Below are 20943 nucleotides of genomic sequence, written 5' to 3' on the forward strand. Positions count from 1 at the left end.
TACATTAGGAGATAACATCAATGCCACTAACTAAATAAGTCAAATTATTTATCAAATGACATTCTGGGATTTTTACTAGTGCTTTTGAGTGAATTCCAAAGCTAGGGCTTTACTCTAAGAAAATTCTATTCATCTAACTTCGAGCACTGCTGGAGTTTCTCGTGATAGTGTCCTTGGCTCAACCATCTTTAGTTGCTTCTTCAATGACCTTTCCTCCAGCATTTTTTACTTACTTTTCTGATTAAGGGGCAATTTTGCATGGCCAATCCGAAGCCGGCACTCCCCAGTGCAAACTTTGGAGTTGCAAGGTTGTTGCTGTGGTGGAGAGTGCCTGCTGCTGCTCTCTCTCTCTGTTGCTGCTGTTCTCTCTCTCTCTCTCTCTGTTGCTGCAGCTATTGTTCAGTTTGCTGCCTTTTCCCAGGGTTGGTTGCTGCTGAACTGCCTGGAAGAAGGAGAGGTGAGGGAGGGAGGAGAGAGGAGAGAAGGACAAGAAGAAGGTGACTTCAACACGGAGATGGGAGCAGAGCCCTTTGGACTGCTTGTTTGCTGGGCCTCACCCGGGGTGAGGGCCTTGCCTACCCGGTTCTCCCAATCATCAACATCTGCCTTCAGCAAGCACTAAGCCTTCCTTCTACTATCAGGTGTGCTTGTTCCAGGACAAGTGGATCCTGTCCTATTCCACCTACGTCAACGCTATGACCAAGAAAGCACAACAGCGCCTATACTTCCTCAGGATACCAAGGAAATTCGGCATGTGCACACTGACTCTTATCAACTTTTACAGGTGCACCATAGAAAGCAATCTATCTGGCAGCATCACAGCCTGGTATGGCAACTGCTCAGCCCAAGACTGCAAGAAACTAGAGAGTCGTGAACACCGCCCAGTCCATCACACAAATCTGTCTCCCACTCAGTGACTCAGTCTACACCTCCCGCTGCCTTCAGAAAGTAGGCAGCATAATCAAAGCCCCCTCCCACCCGGCTTCTCGCTCTTCCAGCTTCTTCCATCGGGCAGGAGATACAAAAGTCTGAGAATACTTACGAGGATTCAAAAACAGCTTCTTCCCCGCTGTTACCAGAGTCCGAAATGACCCTCTTATGGACTGATCTGATCTCTTCACACTTCTTGACTTGAGTAGTACTACACTCCTGAATGCATCACCCGATGCCTGTGTCTATGTATTTATATTGTGTATTTGTTTGCCCCATCATGTATTTTTCTTTTAGTGTACGGAATGATCTGTCTGAACTACACGCAGAATAATTTTCACTGTACTTCGGTACACGTGACAATAAACCAATCCAACAATCCATCCGGTGGACAGTGTGTTGCCAAGTCCCTCCTATGCTGAAGACCTCGTACACCAGCAGCTTCTTATGGCAGGGTGGACATCGGATCCCATTGGTGTGATTGTTCTAGGGTGGGAGCACAAACTGTGTTTTTGCTGATACCTAGTCAGACTGAAGACCTCACAAACCAGCACCTACTTACATCGTTGTGGTCGCTGTATGGTGAGAGCACAGACTGTGTTTTTGCTGGGCCCTGTTGCGGGCTGAAGATCTGCTTGTGTTCACCTATTCTCCCACTCTCCAGCTTCACAGGAGTATCAGGAGTCTCCCACCTCAGGCACCAATCCATCCACCATCCTATCCTGCTCCTCCTCCCACTGTGTCCCTTGCTCTCTCTTCCCTCATTCCTTTCCATACCTCCTAGAGGGAAGAGTACATTGTTCCACCTTACTCTTCCCCTGTCCATTTACCAATCTGCACCAACACGACAAACCCCACGTTGGGGTGGGTGTGGCACTTGCACTGATCGTCACTCCATCTACGCCGGTGGCGGGGCAGTTCAGAGTACCTATGCAGTGATGGTGGCCTCTTCGGCCTCCACTACTCCCGCAGCCTTGCCACCCTTCTGGTTGCTGACCCGGAAACTGAGGGTTAAGTGCTACACTCACCCCAACGTCACCACAGAGGTGTGTGTTCGTGCAATGACCGGGGTCGTCGGGTGGGCGGGGCCTACGTGGTGAGGTGGACCCTCTTGAGGCCACTGCCGAGATGATCATACTTAACAACGTCCTGCCCGAACGCCCTATGGAGCTCCACCTCCCCCACATCCAACTACTGACCGCCCTCAGGTGCCCGACTCCTGAGGTAGCACAGTGGCTCGTGCTCTATTCCCTCCAAGCACTAAAAAGGCGACGGTGAAGATGGCACTTTACTGCTCACATGGAGGAGACCTCAGCCAGCCTCAACATCAATGGCAGCAGGGACATGTTCCGCAGGTGCCAGAACTTTTTGGTCTTCCGGGACAGAAAGTATGAGGCGTGCTTCCTGCAAGAAACTCACACCGCTCTGAGAGACAAAGCCACCTGGCTCCTGGAATGGTGGGGGCTCTACATGAGTCACCTGACCTCACGATTAGGCAGAGTGACTATCTTGTTGGCCCCACATTTTCAGCCGGAGATCTTGGAGGTCAAGGTGCCAGTGCCAGGTCAGCTGCTGCACCTGACAGTCCATGAATGGGAAAGAGGTGCTCTAGGGTCCTCGGCGACGTGGGGTAACAATGCGAACCACTACGCCACCATGCTGCACTCTTTCCTCCATAATTAAGGACAGAAGTACCAGGCAACACCCACCTCCAATAAGAGAATCTAACCATCTCCATTACATATTCAACAACAATACCATCATTGAATCCCCATCAACATCCTGGGGGGTGGGCTATCATTGACCAGCAACTGGACCATATGGGTGGCATGGTAGCACAGTGGTTAGCACTGATGCTTCACAGCGCCAGGGTCCCAGGTTCAATTCCCAGCTTGTGTCACTGTCTGTGCGGAGTCTGCACATTCTCCCTGTGACTGCATGGGTTTCCTCCAGTGCTCCGGTTTCCTCCCACAAGTCCTGAAAGACGTGCTTCTAGGTGAATTGGACATTCTGAATTCTTTCTCCATGTCCCCGAACAGGTGCCAGAGTGTGGCGACTAGGGGCTTTTCACAGTAACTTCATTGCAGTGTTCATGTAAGCCTACCTGTGACAATAAAAGATTATTATTATTCACATAAATACTATAATTGCAAAAACAGGAAAGCGGTTGGGAACTCTGCAGAGAGTAAGTCAATCCAGACTTCTGAAATTGTGATGTTTTAGCTGAAAAAACAAGTTTTCTCTGTTTTCCTCACCCGACACTAATTTTGTCTGGCCTTTTCATGAGTCTTATGCAAAGCCCACACGCACGTCTTCTGAGGTCAGAGTTGCCATTGGGAAGGCCATTAAAAACTTGAAATTCTTCACCACACTATTTTCATGAGGTGGCACGGTGGCACAGTGGTTAGCATTGTTGCTTCACAGCACCAGGGTCCCAGGTTCGATTGGGTCACTGTGTGGAGTTTGCATGTTCTCTCTGTGTCTGCATGGATTTCCTCTGGGTGCACCGGTTTCCTCCCACAAGTCCCGAAAGACGTGCTGTTAGGTAATTTGGACATTCTGAATTCTCCCTCTGTGTAAACGAACAGGTGCCGGAATGTGGCGACTAGGGGCTTTTCACAGTAACTTCATTGCAGTGTTAATGTAAGCCTACTTGGGACAATAAAGAATATTACTATCATTATTATGTGTTGGTGCATGCTTTGGAAGCCCCAAAAATTACACCTCCTTGAAAGAGTTTGTGGCTCTGGGTAGGCCTGGTGAGAATATGGGGACAAATGCTTTAACACCGTCAAATGTCACTGTTGGATGCTATATGGTAATGCAAGTGTCTTTTTAATGCAGTGCAACATCATGAAGCTCTGTCCAGCAAAAGTGAGTTTGCCACTACTTTGACCAGCATTGTGTAAGCATGAATATGTATGACAGTACATTTCCCAACAGAGAAAATGCCACAATTAATTTGATTATCTGAAAAGGGAGGGGCAGGACGGTGTTACAGTAGTTAGCACTGCTGCCTCATGGGTTCGATCCTGCCTCCGGGATTGCACATTCTCCCAGTGACGTTGGAGGTCTGACCCCCCCCACCCCCCCCCCCCCCCTCCCCCCCCCCCTCCCCCCAACACCCCCCCCACCCCCCCCCCCCCCCCCCCCCCCCCCCCCCCCCCCCCCCCCCCCCCCCCCCCCCCCCCCCCCCCCCCCGCAGTCAACTAATCAAATAGAAGAAAAGAAACAAACTTGGGGACAAAGCAAAAAGGAGATGTTCCTGTTAGGGGCACTGCCCGAAGGTAACAAAGGTCAATGGAAATTTAAAAAAATCAAATGAGAGTGCAATTAAAAAGGTGAATAAAGCACTAAATTGCCACTTAATTGATAAAAAGGATTGGGTACTCTAAATCTATATTTTTAAAAAATAGTACAAATAGAAAAATTATCTGAAAAGGGAGAATGTGCAGGATCACAGGGAGAGAGTGGAGAAATAGCACTCAGTGATTTGTACATTCAGAGAGCCAGCAGACACAAATAACCTAATTCTGCGTTGTAACAATTCTGCGCATCTGTGACCCTGCTGCTCAGAGGACTGACTGACAATCTTAAGAGGTTGTATTGACAGAACCGGCTTTTGATATGGTTTCTAAATACATGGTTGTGGTTACACAATTTAGTAACCACTTAAGGGATTAAATTTATTTTTCTATGGGATTACAGTTCTTTTTACAGCATTAATGACTGAAATTTGAGGTTTACTTCTTTTTCACCTGCACCCATTGCAATCACATGACTCCTGTGCGTTGTACATAACGGAGATTGTGCAAGGGATTATACATGGGGAGGTGTGGAGGGAATGCGCGTGGGCATGGAGGGGCCATGGGGTTAGGTGGGGAGGGAGCAAGGGGTGCGGCTTTGGGGGCATAAGAACAATGTTGGGAGCTGCCCTGCTGTTCTTGAGAACCAAGGCAGCCTTCGTACCAGCCCACCTTCACACCCGCAGTCCTCCCGCACTGCACTGCAGCTCGCAAACTGCACATTGAACCTTCCTTTACTAGGAAAAAAATGAATATCCTGGTCAATGTTAGCCATGTTTTAGAAGTCGCAAACAGCCCAACTCACATTTCACAACCAGAGAGAAAAATCAGGCAGTTACGGTTACCGGTGGCAGGATAACTGGTCTGGGAATATAGATATAATTCAGTCCCCAATTTCAAGTTATACATTTACATCTCAATCATAATTTCCCAGCAGATAGGAACAGTTCCCATCCAAATTTCCTCCTTAAAATATTCTGTAAGCCTGTATCTGTACAGATTAAATTTTTGTCCCTTAGCAGTTTTAAAGCCAGAATAAGCAGCATCATAGCTTGCGGAAGGCACCAGTTGTAATTAGATACCTGATATTTAGCAGTACAGAGTTGGGCAGGGTTTTTCAAAGTGCGGGTTGCAACCCACGGGTGCGTCGTGGGCGGGTATTGGGAGGGTCGGGGAAGAATCAATCGGACCATTCTCGCGGTGGTCCCAATCATGGGAGAAGTACCCAACTGGCACTACTGGCTTTTACATGGAGAATGGCGGCCACTGGCACTTCTTAAATGAAAATAAATAGACTGTGTGGGGTCTTCTGGCCAGAATTGGCAGCTAAGAGCAGGTCATACACCCTGCACGGACACTTTATGTGTAGGTGTTTTTGGCACCAAATTACAGAGCAGAGTTGCTGTTATTTTCCAGCTGCTGGCAAGAGAGCTGTGAAGATGGATCGTTTTCTTAAAAGTAAGAGATGGCCAGAGACTCAAATAGACAGTGTGCCTACTGGACAGGATCTCACAATAGAATCTGCTGGAGAGAGCTGTTCAAGAGAGTCCAGGGCAGGACAGTGCAATGCTAATGTTACCTCGGTGTAGAGCGTCTGGTTAACAGCCTACCAAGAAGAAACTTAATTCAGGAGCAAAGCTGTATAAAGATGATGTCTTGTTCTGTCAATTGTGCCAATCCAAATAAGGATGCAAAGCTCATATGTGTTACATGCAGGAAAATGCTGGAAAATGAGAGCAGAATTTTCAGACTTTGAAAGAGAAGTGGTGAGTGAAAAATTCCTCAGAGTCAGTTATTAACTGACAGGTGACTTCAAATTAAAAGACTACACTGCTGTAACTGACATGTACCACATTTAAAACATGCCAAAAACCCATGAGGCTCTCAGCATTTTGGAGTAGCATCTCACAGGAGCATCCAGTGCTGAGTAAAATGAGCATTTTGTAGCTATTGCCCTTCATGAGAGGAGAAGTTCCAAATTTTGTAGAAGTGGTGGATGAAAAATTCCTTTTGAGGTTGAAACCCCAAAGTCAGTTATTAACTTAGAGCTGACTCCAAATTAAAAGACTATGCTGCTGACTTGAGGTACATCGAGATACATTAAAAACGCACCAAAAGCCCATGAAGCTGTCAACATTCTGGAGTAGCATCTCTCAGAACTATCCAGTGCGGAGTAAAACCAGCATTTTGTTGCTATTGCCCTTCAGGAAGACATACATGTGCAAGGTTGTATTTTCCGTTTTCATAAAGATGAAGGGGGCACAAAGGAACTGGCTGAGGTCTGCACCTAACATGTACATTGCCCTCTCTTCCTTTTAACCTGATTCAAATGAGATCGTGAGGACCACGCAAGCTCCCTTTTCGCATGAAAGGTAAGGGAACGTGGCATGTGTCGCGAAGGTTGACTGGTTGGCAGATGTGGGACCCGGAAAACGTTTTTTTGAAAAACACTGGAGTAGGAGAATAAATTACACTGCAATTGGAGCAGCCCACATTTTAACAGGGCTGGGACACATCCATGGGCTTTAGCAGCAGTAGTATAAGGAATTGGGACTTTGCAGCACTATGACATTTTCAGGATCCTTCCTGTCAATTCCCTTAATTCCCCTTTCTTTTATTTTGACGTTATTATTTTTGATCTATGGATGATTAATGGACATAACAGGCAGCACTGTAGCATAGTGGCTTCACAGCACCAGGGTCGATTCCCTGCTGGGTCACTGTCTGTGTGGAGTCTGCACGTTCTCCCAGGACGTCATGCTGGCAGGGCCCGACCAGCAGCAACTCTGTTTTGTGAAGTCCAACAGGTTTGTTTTGAATCTAGCTTTTGGAGCACTGCTCCTTCCTCAGGTGAATGAAGAGGTAGGTTCCAGAAACCAGAAATATATGGACGAAGTTAAAAATGCAGGAAGATACTTTGCGAGTCTTTGCAGGTAATTAAGTCTTTACAGGTCCAGATGGAGCAACTGGAGAGAGGGATAATCACAGGTTAAAGAGGTGTGAATTGTCTCAAGCCAGGACAGATGGTATGATTTCGCAAGCCCAGGCCAGATGGTGGTGGGTGAATGTAATGCGACATGAATCCAAGGTCCCGGTTGAGGCCGTACTCATTTGTGCGGAACCTGGCTATAAGTTTCTGCTCGGCAATTCTGCTTTGTCGCGCGTCCTGAAGGCCGCCTTGGAGAACGCTTATCCGAAGATCAGAGGCTGGAACATTCCTGTCTGGCGATTGTTGCGCGATGTCCATTCTTCCATTGTCGCAGCGTTTGCTTGGTCTCGCCAATGTACCACGCTTCGGGACATCCTTTCCTAAAGCGTATGAGGCAGACAACGTTGGCCGAGATGCACGAGTATGTACCACATACCTGGTGGATGATGTTCTCACGTATAATCGTGGTACCCATGTCAATGATCTGGCACGTCTTGCCATGACAGGGTTGTGTGGTGTTGTGGTCACTGTTCTGAAGGCTGGTTAGTTTGCTGCAAACAATGGTTTGTTTGAGGTTGCGCGGTTGTTTGAAGGCAAGTAGTGGGGGTATGGCGATGACCTTGGCAAGATGTCCGTCTTCATCGATGACATGTTGAAGGCTCCGAAGAAGGTGTCGTAGTTTGACCACTCGGGGAAGTACTGGATGACGAAGGGTACATAACGATGGTTGTGTTTATCTTCTGATGAAGTGGGTGTGGTTTTTTGCTGTGGCACGTTGGAACTGTCGATCGATGAGTCGGCGCCATATCCCGTTCGCACGAGGTGGAATGGCCATGCTAAATTACCCTTAGTATCCAAAAAGGTTGGGTGGGGTTACGGGCATAGGGTGGGGGTGTGGGCTTGGGTACGGTGCTCTTTCCAAGGGCCGGTGCAGACTTTATGGGCCGAATGGCCTCCCTCTGCACTGTAAATTCTATGATTCCATGATTCAATGACAAGCTCTTTAGTTTTGCTGATAATGAGGAAGAGATTATTGTTGTTATACCATTGCACTAGGTTCTCTATCTCCCTCCTTTATTCTGACTCATCGTTGTTCAAAATTCGACCCGCTACGGTCGTATCGCCAACAAACCTGTAGATGGAGTTGGAGCCAAATTTTGTCACATAGTCGCGTGTGTATCGGGAGTATAGTAAGAGGCTAAGGACACAATCTTGCGGTGCCCCGGTATTGAGGACCATTGTGGAGGAGGTGTTGTTGTTTATTCTTACTGATTGTAGTCTATAGATCAGAAAGTTGAAGATCCAGTTGCAGAGTGAGGAGCGAAGTCCTAGGTTTTGGAGGTTTGATATGAGCTTGGCTGGAATTATGGTGTTTAAGGCGGAGCTGCAGTCAATGAATTGGAGTCTGACATTGGAGTCATTGTTGTCAAGATGCTCCAGGGATGAGTGTAGGGCCAGAAAATAGTGTCTGCTGTGGACCGGTTGTGGCGGCATGCGAATTTCAGTGGATCTAGGCATTCTGGGAGTATGGAGTTTATGTGCCTCATGACCAACAGCTCAAAGCACTTCATAGTGATCAATGTCAAGACCACCGAACGATAGTCATTTTGGCATATTGCCTGGTTCTTCTTTGGCACTGGTATGATGGTGGTCTTCTTGAAGCAGGTGGGGACCTCGGAACAGAGTAGTGAGAGGTTGAAGATGTCCACGAACACATCTGCCAGCTGGTCCGCGCAGGATCTGAGTGCACAGCCAGGAACCACGTCATGACCAGTCACTTTCCGAGGGTTTAATTTCAAGAAGGCCGATCTGACTTCGGAAGCTGTGACGGTAAGTATAGGTGTTAATGGGAATCAGGGGAAAATTCTCCCCTGGTTGGCGTAATCTGCATAAACGTGGTTCCCTTAGTATTGCAACATAATTATTTATTCATGAACCATAGCTCAATCCCAGGCAAAATTCTGGTGAATCTCCTCGGCACCCTCTGTAGTGCAATTACATCCTTCCTATGATCTTACTAAAACTAAACACAATTTCTCTAATTATCTACTCCCCAGGGAACCCTCTTAATATAAACATAATTCCATTAGCCCAACTTCAAACAATATCCCTGGCTGGAATGAATTATTAGCTTACTTTTACAATGCTTTAATTGCACTTCTGACCCCCAAAAAATGCCTGCTGCCTTTCAAATCAGGATTTTTAAAAACATTACTGCAGTAATCGCATACAATCCCATGCTTTTAATCCTTACTGCACCAAATACATAAAATACAAGATATCTGAAATTCCTACATTCATCACATCAGCCTGCTCCACAGATCCCCAGCATTACAGATGTCAGTCTTCAGCCAATTAGATTCACTCCAGGTGATACCATTGCAAACTGCAAAGACTGTGTGAACTGAAGACTTTGCTCCAAAACTAAGGGCGCGATTCTCCGCAAATGCCCCCTCCCGGGACCCGATTCACCCCCCCCCCCGGTCGGGGCCAGCATTGCGGCCCCGGGAAGAACGGCAGCGCGGGCTTAGCGAACGTTCGCTAAGCCCGGCCGCCAAGACTCACAGCGGCTGACGCGCACGATGACGTCAGCCGCGCATGCGCGGGTTGGACGGCTCCAACCCGCGCATGCGCAGATGATGTCATCGTGCATATGCGTCAAACCCACGCATGCACGTTCCGTCATGCCCCTCAGCCGCCCCGCGGTCTGATCCTGCGGGGCGGCGGAGGGACAAAGAGTGCGCGGGAATCGAACCCGCTGCCCGCGATCGGTGGGCACCGATCGCGGGCCCATGCCACCCTTGGCATGGCCGATCGGTGGCATGGTTGTGCAGAACGGCACTTTGCGGCCGTTTTCACGAACTGCGATAGCAGGTGTGTTTAAATTCGTAAAAACGGCCGTAAAGGCCTGGGAAATCGGCCCATCGGATAGGGAAGAATCGCTGCTCGCCATAAAAAAACGGCGAGCAGCGATTCGTGTCGTGGGGTGGTCGTGGAGGGGGGGGTAATAGCGGGAGGTCGGGAAAAATGTCGGGAAGGCCCTCCCGCTATTCTCCGACCCATCGTGGGGGGCGGAGAATCGCGCCCTAAGTGTATTCCCTCGCCAAACTGTCCTAGTACAGCTACCATACTAGCGTCTACCCGGCAATGTGGAAAATTGCTCACATTTGTCCTGTGCTCAAAATGCAGCACAAATCCAACCTAACCAATTACCACCCCATCAGTCTACCCGGGATCATCAGAAAAGTGATGGAAGGCGTCATTGACTGTGGTATCAAGCGGCACTTACTCAGAACCCACTGCTGTTCAATGTGCGCTCCACCAAGCCCACTCAGCTCCTGACACATTACAGCCTTAGTCCAAATAGGGACAATAGAACTGAACTCCTGAAGGGAGGTGAGAGTGAGTATGGCATCAATTACCCTGGCAAAACTGGGGTCAATGGGAATCAGGGGAAAATTCTTCATTGATTGGGCAATTTGCATAAACGTGGTTCCCTGCATTGCAACTTAATTATTTATTAATGAACCAAATCGTGAAATATATCAATTAATTAAAACCTTTGAACTTAAAACTGGAGATTCATAATGCTCTTCAGGATCTGAGTGGAACATACAAAGCAACGAGATACAACCAATAAAATACATATGACTGTTGTATGTTCCATTATGCACCATTTTAGTAAAACATTCATAATAATTGTATTCCACACAACAGACATGGTCACTGCCATAGAAGCCTGCTTCACAGAAGGAACCTTTCGACCCATCATGTCTGTACTGGGTCTTTGCTGGAGAATTCAAGTGCTACCTGGGCTTTAAGGGTTAATTTGAATTTATAAGTCTAGATTTTTTTCTTCAATTTAGTAATCAACTACAAAATATTCCTAAATTAAGAAAAGTTAAATTTAATCCAGCTTTAAAACAGGTGCATTCAAGCTCTCAGAGCAGTTGGAGCTAGTTAATTAGGTAGCAAGCTTAAACTACTTTTTAGAGCTTGAATCATTTGTTTTTCAGAAAGAATAAAAACATGGGTTTCTAAGGGCTGCTTGGTATGTATGGAGCACTACTTTGGGTGCATAGAGTGTCAAGATGGGGTTTGGTGAGTGAATGAATTAGTTGAGAGAGATACCACTTTATTTTTCTATATTTTTCAGCGCCCAGTAGTCAGCTCTTACTTGGTACCATAAAGTTACTAAATAGTTATTATAATGTATATCCTGCAGTATGTGGGAAGTCATGGAAACACAATGTGTCCTAGATGAAGACATCTGCAGGAAGTGTCACCAGCGGCAAAAGCTGGAGCTCTGGGTTTCAGAATTAGAATGACAGCTGGAGTAACTCTGGTGCATCAGCAAGGCAGAGATTTATGTGGGTAGTATGTTCAGGGAGCTACATTTGGAGCATGCAGGCAGACAGAGAATGGGTAACTGCATAGTCTAGGAGAACCAGGCTGGTTGTACAGGAGTGCCCCGAGCCCAGAGATGGTCTTTCCTGCCAATCGGTCTTCCATTTTGGAAACTGGCGAGGACAATGGTTCCTCAGGATAGTGCAGCCAGATCCAAGTCTGTGGCCGCATGGGTGGCTCAGCTGCACAGGAGGGAAGGAGGAAGAGTGGCAGAGTGACAGAGGATTTGATGGCCAGGGAGTCAAAAGTTTTACTGTAGCTGTATGTGACTGCAGGATGGTGTGTTTCCTTCCTGGTGCCAATGTCAAGGATGTCATGGAGTGGCTATAGGACATCCTTCTGAGGAAGAGTGAACATCCAGAGATTCTGTCCACATTGGTACCAATGACATAGGTAGCAAGAGGGATGAGGTCTTGAAAGCAGAATTCAGGGAGTTAGGATGCAGGACCTCAAATGCAGTAATCTCAGGCTTACTCCTAGTGCTGGTTATAAATCAGCATAGGAATAGGAGGATTGAGTGATTGAACATGTGGCTTTATAATTGATGCAGGAGGAAGGGCATCACATTTTTGTGGCATTAAGACCAGTTCTCGGACAGGTGGAACCTGTACAAGATGGACTGATTGTACCTCAACAGGACTGGGGCTAATATCTTTGCAGGGAGATTTGTTGACATTATTGGGGAAGGTTTAAACTAGCTTGTCGGGGGGGTGGTATTTGAAGGGTAGCTCAAATTGGAAGGAAGTAAAGCTGATAACAAGAAGTAGAAAAGTAGCAAGTGAAATTAGAAGGCAAGCAAAGCAAAGGTGAGCATCGCCTGAGCTTAGAATGTGGAATAATGTTTAAAATACAGATTTAAGGGCACTCTATCTGCATGCATGTATGCAGCATTCACAACAAGATAGGAGCTGTTTCCAGGCCATAAGCAATAGTTGCCGTGTGGGGCATGGTCTTCATCAGAAGACTAGAGCAGCATGTAGCATCGGTAACTCAGTAATCACAAGTGACTTCAATCTGCATATAGACTGGGTAAATCTAATGAGTGCTAATGCTGTGGAGGATGAGTTTCTGGAGTGTGCTAGAGATCGTTTTCTATAGCAGTATGTTCAGGAATCAACTGAGAACAGATTATTTTCGATCTAGTAGTGTGTAATGAGAAAGGACTAATTAATAATCTTGCTGTAAAACAACCTTTAGGGATGAGTGACCATAATATGTTAGAATTTTACATTATGCTTGAAAATGAGGTAGTTTAATCTGAAGCCAGATTGTTATGTTTGAACTAAGGTTGCGATGGGAAGGAAAATATAAATACATATTTTCATCAATTTCACTCTAGGTAAAATTAACATTTTTTTTTCTGGACAAGGATTTATTTACCCTAACTAGCCATGACACACACAGGAGGAATTTCTAACTTTTCAGACAAACCAGCAGAGTCCTGTTATCTTTTTTTTAAAGGCACTAATGACCTTTCCTGGAGCTGCACAAAGCTTCTTTGCATTTCTAAAGAAGAATTTGGGTCACCAGAGATGCTGTGTCTCCAAGAACAAAGGCAGCTGTTTGTGACTCCGATTATCCAATGTGGTGTTAATGGCCCATTGCCTGCTTCCAAACACATTGGGTTAGTCAACCCAAAACCATAAACAGTTTGATCGCATCTTCAGTTACGGTTTGACCTCCAAAGAGAACAGGACTCCAGGCAATAGCCTGTGTCGGTCTACCATCTTCCAATCGAACAGGTAACAGTGGAAGGAGCTCTGTCCAGGTACAACTTCCTGACCCTCATTACACGGTGATCTACTGGAACATTGGAACTGATGCTTTTAAGCCAAATTCAATTCTACGTGCCTTCTCTTGTCGTGGAAGTCTCAATTCTGCAAAAACAGATCACTCTATCATCATAGATCATAGAATTTACAGTGCAGAAGGAGGCCATTTGGCCCATCAAGTCTGCACCGGCTGTTGGAAAGAGCACCCTACCCAAGGTCAACAATTCCATGCTATCCCCATAACCCAGTAACCTCACCCAACACTAAGGGCAATTTTGGACACTAAGGGCAATTTATCATGGCCAATCCACCTAACCTGCACATCTTTGGACTGTGGGAGGAAACCGGAGCACCCGGAGGAAACCCATGCACACATGGGGAGGATGTGCAGACTCCACACAGACAGTGACCCAAGCCGGAATCGAACCTGGGACCCTGGAGCTGTGAAGCAATTGTGCTATCCACTAAGACAGTCAACTAACCAAACCTCTGAACAAACACTCCATTAGACTTTTAATTCTGGACTCACATAAAACCATAACTTGTATTTTTATTGTGAACTTTCCCTTTTCCCTCTTTTATTGTATGAGTGCAAAAAGGGGCAGACGTTGCAAAGCTCCTTTCCTGTGTTTTGTGTGTGAAATAAACCAACCTTTTTATTTTATCTAACCTTGTTTTTGCTTCGCAAGTTATTCATGGAGAATTGGAACATTACAAATTTGAGGGTTGGGAGATCAAAAAAATTTTAAAACACGGCTTTCTGTTAACGGACGGGTAGTGAGAGGAGAAATCAGGGCTGTTTAAATTAATCCCCCTCATGTCTGCAACAAAATGAAATTATGAAGGTGTGAGGGGCTAATTGGCTGAGGTGGACTGGGAAAATACATGACTATACAAGAAATAGAACATAGAACATAGAACAGTACAGCACAGAACAGGCCCTTCGGCCCTCAATGTTGTGCCGAGCATTGTCCGAAACCAAGATCAAGCTATCCCACTCCCTGTCATTCTGGTGTGCTCCATGTGCCTATCCAATAAGCGCTGGAAAGTTCCTAAAGTGTCCGTCTCCACTATCACAGCAGACAGTCCATTCCACACCCTAACCACTCTCTGAGTAAAGAATCTACCTCGGACATCCCTCCTATATCTCCCACCCTCAACCTTGTAGTTATGCGCCCTTGTAACAGCTACATCCACCCGAGGAAATAGTCTCTGAACGTCCACTCTATGTATCCCCCTCATCATCGTATAAACCTCTATTAAGTCGCCTCTCATCCACCTCCGCTCCAAAGAGAAAAGCCCGAGCTCCCTCAACCTTTCCCCATAAGACCTATCCTGCAAACCAGGCAGTATCCTGGGAAATCTCCTTTACACCCTTTCCAATACTTCCACATCCTTCCTACAGTGAGGTGACCAGAACTGCACACAATACTCCAAATGTGGTCTCACAAGGGTCATGTACAGTTGCAGCATAATCCCGCGGCTATTAAACTCAAGCCAAATGTTAATAAACGCTCACACACTATAGGCCTTCTTCACGACTCTATCCACTTGAGTGGTAACCTTCAGAGATCTGTGGACATGAACCCCAAGATCTCTCTGTTCCTCCACATTGCCATTGACCCTGTAATCCGCATTCAAATATTTTCTACCAAAATGAATCACCTCGCACTTATCAGGATTAAACTCCATCTGCCATTTTTCGGCCCAGCTCTGCATCCTATCAATGTCTCTTTGCAGCCTATAACAGCCCTCCACATCATCCACTACTCCACCAATCTTGGTGTCATCAGCAAATTTACTGACTCACCCTTCAGCCCCCTCCTCCAAGTAATTGATAAAAATCACAAATAGCAGAGGACCCAGCACTGATCCCTGTGGTACACCGCTGGTAACTGGTCTCCAGTCTGAAAATTTTCCATCCACCACCACCCTCTGTCTTCTATGTGATAGCCAGTTACTTATACAATTGGCCAAATTTCCCTCTATCCCACATATCCTTACTTTCTTCATAAGCCGACCATGGGGAACCTTATTAAATGCCTTACTAAAATCCATGTATACGACATCAACTGCTCTACCTTCATCTACACACTTAGTTACCTCCTCAAAAGAATTCAATCAAATTTGTGAGGCAAGACTTACCCTTCACGAATCCGTGTTGACTATCCCGGATTAAGCTGCATCTTTCCATATGGTCATAAATGCTGTCCTTCAGGACCTTTTCCATTAACTTACCGACCACCGAAGTAAAACTAACCGGCCTATAATTACCAGGTAGTTGAGGGAAATTTTACATCAAGGCACAAAATTCCAAAAAGAAAAATCACTCAACTAAGGCTAACAAAGGAAGTTTAGGATTGTATATTGTATAAGTTTATAATAAGGCCTATAAAGTTGCCAGGAATAGTTGTAAACCAGAGAATTGGGAGCATTTCAGAATACAGAAAAGGAGGACCAAGAAAATGACAAAGGGGGAATAGAATATAACATAGCAAAAAACATAAAAACAGGCTCTGAAAGCTTGTTTTTAGATATGAAAAAAGGAAACGTTTGGCTAAGACAAATGTGGGTCCATTACAGAGTCAGAAGAATTTATAATGGGGAATAGAGAGATGGCAGAGAAGCTTAATGATTACTTTGTCTGTCTTCACTGAGGAAATACAATAAACCTCCCTGCAGAATTAGAGGTCCAAGGGACTACAGAGAATGAGGAATTGAAGGAAATTGATTTTTTAAAAATAAGTATTGGAGAAAGTAATGGGATTGAAGGTTGGTAAGTCCCCCAGACCTAATATTTTATATCCCAGTGTGTTCAAAGAGCTATTGAAATGGTGAATCCAAAATTCTACTGATTCTGGAACGGTTCCTGCAGGTCGGAGGGTAGCGAATGTCATCACACTATTTAAGAAGGGAGAGAGAACGAGAAATTCAGACCTACGATCGATTAGCCTTACATCAGCAGTGGAGAAAATGTTGGAATCTGTTACAAAGAATATGATAAATGGGCACCTAGATAGTAATGATCTGATTAGGCATTGTCAACATGAATTTATGAATGGGAAATCATGTTTGACAAATTTGTTGAGTTTTTTGAGGATGTTGCTTACAAAATTAATGAAGGGGTGTTATACTTGGATTTTTAGAAGTCCCTCACAAGAGGTGATTCCTAAAATTAAAGCACATGAGATACTGGCATATATTCAGGATTGGTTAACAGGCAGAAAACAGTAGGAATAAGCCATTGCCATGTTGGCAGTCTGTCACAAAGGGGGGGGAGGGTTCCACAAGAATCAGTATTTGGGCCACAGTTGTTCACACTATAGATCAATTATTTGGATGTGTTGAGGAAGATGCAAAGCAGCTTCTTTGGACAGATCTGGTGATTGGGCAAGAACATGGCAGATGGAATATAATGTAGAAAAATGAGGGGTTATCCACGTTAGGAGGAATGGATGTGCAGAGCATGTCTTATGTGGTGAGAGATTAGAAAGTGTAGATGCACAAAGGGACCTGGGTGACCTTAGCAATTAGCCACTCAACGGTAACATGCAGATGCAGCAATTAATTAGGAAAGCTAAGGTATGGTAGCTTTTATCACAAGACTATTGAGTACAGGTGTAGTGAAGTCTTGCTTCAATTGTATGGAACCTTGGGTTGATCGTACTTGGAGTACTTTGTGCAGTTTTATTCCCTTATTTTATGAAGGAAATTATTGCCATTGAAGGAGTGCAATACAGGTTCACCAGACCAGTTCCCGGGATGGGGCAACTGTCCTATGAAGAGAGATTGTGGAAGCCAGCCCTGTATTCTCTGCAGTTTAAAAATTGAGAGGTGATCCCATTGAAACCTTCAAAATACTTAAAAGGTGGATGCAGGTAAGAATCTAGAACCAGAGCACACAATTTGAAAATGTGAGGGAATCCATTTAGGACTGAAATTAGGAGAAATTATTTTACTCAGAGGGCTGTAATTCTTTGGATTTCTCTACCCCAGAGGTCTGTGGAAGCTCAGTCATTGAATATGTTTAAAGCAAAGATTGACAGATTTCTAAATACCAATTACATAAAGGTACATGGAGATAGTGTGAGCATTGAATTGGATGATAACCATGATGGTACTGAATAGTAGAACAGGCTCAATATGCTGAATGTTCTCAGTTCTCAATGTTGTGACCAGGACAGTCCTAGGTTATACCCCTTGATTCAAATTATTTAACTGATTTCAGTCAGAAATACATTAGATCTGGCAATCAAGGTACTTGGCAAGATTGCCTATCCTATCCAGCTACTCCAATTGACAATGTGTACTTGTGGCTTTTGGAAAAGGCTGAAATCAGGATCACATTGTGGCGCAGCCTTCCAACACTCAAAACATGATCATTAAAGCTTTGAAGACTGCAACTGCACCCCAGAACTGAATAAGGAATTTTAGGAGAGAGAGTAAAGGAGAAAATTAGGAATAGAGTCACATTGAGTCTACAGCACAGAAACAAGCCTTCTGGCCCAATTAGTCCAATTGTAAAAGAGTCAATCACCATCCCTTCTGCTCCCATGAAGACCTATTTGTATGATATTTCACACTCACGTCTGTGTTACATCATTTCAAATGACTAACTTTTCTTTAAAAATGTTTCTGGAACGTCTGCTGGAGATTTGAGTAATTTTTGACCATTATTCAATGAAGTACTTCCAAGCACTCCTTAAACAAGCTTTAAACCTCTTCGACGTATTTGCCCAGCCCAACCCCTGCAATAAGGTATAACATAGTTAGGCCAGAAGATAATACTTTGGTTATTGGTCCAAATCTAGCACTCTTCTTTACAACACGAGTAAGGTACACACAGAAAATATGAACGCTGTGGTCACAGAAGTAGTCAGCATTAGCAAGGTAACCCACAAAGATGGCTGATGTAGAGAAACAGAAATTTTACAATAGCGCAGTAGGGGATGCTCTTCTGAGGTTAGAATCTTAAATTGGTCACAAAACCTAAGCGAATAATTAACCTCCATATAACAAGCTACTCAGAGCCACTGAATATTAGTTATATATGTAAGATTGTCCCCTCCATTTATATGATAAAAACAAATTAACTGAAACGTCCAACACACATATTTTAATGCCTTCTTTTTATTGTCTGCTTCCCTGTATTTTTAAGAAGAAAAAGTTTAACTCGGGTGCTATGAGTCATCTCATTGTTCAGATTTGCCAAAGCACACCTCCACAATCTTTTGAATGACTGACTGAACATTCATAAATAGACTAGAGGAGCAATGTCAAACTATCCTATTGTACAGCTTTAGCCAAATTAAGTTTTGTAGCTTTTAATGTGAAACCCACCAGCTGTGCAATGCACCATGACACTAAATCAGTTTGATAAAATGTAATGCAGCTTTAATTAACATTACCCCTCCAATTTATTACTCAGATAACAAAATGATCCCCGCTGGACATCCACTGCCCTGTTAAATAGACATAACTACCAATCCAAAATACAGATAATTAGTAGGACTTCATGTATACACACATAAACAAAAACTATTTTAACAAGAAATGTTACAACCTGCTGAGATTAATATATTGAATATATTTATATAGATACCAACACCTCCACCTGCTGTACAAAATGAGGATTTTTTGATACATAGTAAAAGTTGTTTTGTGAATAAGAAATCAAGAATTTTTCAAATTCAGCAACAATCACCATCTGTCCAAACATTTGCTTAAAAATGAACTGAAAACATCTCAAACTGTATTACCTTTTCAAAGCAGACATTCCACTGCATAAATAAAGATGTTATTAAAACAGTGCACTTATTATTATGAAAGTGGACTGTTTCCAAAATAAAATGCATAAGCATCACAAAAAAACTGTTTTCCCATCCAAAAACAAAGATAAATGCTCTAATTTCGCACTGTTTGATCAGTGGGTACACAGCAACAGCAATCAATTACCATTAAGGCTTTTTTTCTAAACTGAATGTTAATAAACATTTGATAACAACTGATAGCAACTTCGAATAATGAACTTGTTAATTACGACTGCATTGTGGAATTTAACACATCATTAAAATGCCCAAAGTCATTACATATTGTATATAATTATACAGTAGTTTATGGCTGTGACAGGAATCTTTAATCCCCAAATCCTTAAATAAAACGTTGCACTAAGACGACACCAAGATGCAGACTACTGCAAGTACCTAACAAGTCATTCGTTTACGTGCACATACGTGCAAAGAAGAGCAACTGGCGAGAAAAGGCTGAGTTCTCCAAACCAGATCACAGGGGGGGGGGGGGGGGGGGAAACAATACAGAATTTCCTTCAAACCCTGTCTGCTTTGCAAGAGCAAAAAAAACTGCAGCAACACGGCTGGGGGGGGGGGGGGGGGGGGATAAAATCCACCTTAAAATGACCAGACGAGTAAACCCAGCTTTCCCAGTGACAGAAAGGAAGCAGCACAACGTACAAGATTCAAGACATTTCTTAACCAATGTTCTGGATGTGTCTCCACAACACACTCAATGAAAGGCACAATTCTGTGCCTGCAACACCCGCACACACACCAATGGAGATCATCGCTCTCTCTTCACATCTTCACAAACGATGTCTTATTATTTTTCCACCTCAAGTTTCCTCCAAACGTTACCACGACCTCTCCCCCCACCCCCCCAAAAAAAAACACAAATAAGCATCTTAAATATCTCTCCCCCTACCCCAAAAAAAGAACAACAAGAAGAAGCCGGGCGGGCATCGCCACTCTGACAGAACCGCCGCCGCACGGACACTTCACAATTTCAAACCAGAGAACACAGACAAACAGCTCCCCCCTCAAAACAAAAACCTTTTTAATTGCATATATTTAGAAAGAAAGGTGGATAAAAACATAAAAGTTTATTCTTACCTGGGAGTTGAAGAAGAAACCCACAGAAGCTGTACAAGCAGAAAAGGGACATGTTCTGTTTGGTGAGCATGGTTCTTCTTCTTTTTCCTCTCTTATTTCTTCCTGTGGCTTTACTTTCCTCTCCTCCTCCTCCTCCTCGCACCGAGGAAGCTGCCGATATCCAGGGGTGGTGGTGGTGGTGGTGATGATGGGGGCTGAGGCTTCTCCCTCCAAGGGTATTTTTGAGCTCTGGATATTTATAAATATTTATCCCGGCGCCGAATGTACATGTGTGTCCGCCCGGCTCTGTATTCGGGACAGTTGTCTTCTTTATTTTCGAGCTGTCGCGATTTATTTATTGTTTTGACAGTGATTATTTTTTTACCTCAGCGCCCGGTTCCGTTAATCCGACCGTTGGGCTCGCGCTGGCTGGCCCGGACTCTCGAGCGCGCTGGCGGGCTGGCTCCGCACCGGCCAACCTAACCTGCAGAGCGCGCGGGGGGGGGGGGGGGGGGGTGGGGGGGGGATGGAGGGCGGGGTCTCACAGATGATTGGCGTCAGGTCTCACCAATGCCGGCGCCCGTCTACGGCGCGGCGGCCAATCGGACGGCGGAGGAGCGCGGGGGGGGCGGGACCGGAGAGGAGGAGACCCCCCCCCCCCCACACACACACAGTGAAGAGGCGGGACCGAGCTGGCGGTAACCCTAACCTGCTGG

General features: G+C 45.0%; 1 protein-coding gene across 2 annotated transcripts in view; it reads right to left on the reverse strand.

Annotated features, from left to right (window-relative positions):
* cadm2b (cell adhesion molecule 2b) overlaps positions 1-20713 on the reverse strand; it is a 1840301-nt gene extending 1819588 nt beyond the window's left edge. Inside the window, exon 1 of one of the 2 annotated variants that reach the window (XM_038801311.1) lies at positions 20249-20713. In XM_038801311.1, coding sequence (XP_038657239.1) covers positions 20249-20318 — 70 coding nt within the window. In that variant the 5' untranslated portion in view covers positions 20319-20713. The remainder of the gene's footprint in view (positions 1-20248) is intronic. The other variant, XM_038801316.1, reaches the window with a different exon arrangement.
* Between the last annotated feature and the right edge of the window lie 230 nt (positions 20714-20943).

This window comes from Scyliorhinus canicula, chromosome 7 (assembly GCF_902713615.1).
Source record: "Scyliorhinus canicula chromosome 7, sScyCan1.1, whole genome shotgun sequence".
Lineage (NCBI taxonomy): Eukaryota > Metazoa > Chordata > Chondrichthyes > Carcharhiniformes > Scyliorhinidae > Scyliorhinus > Scyliorhinus canicula.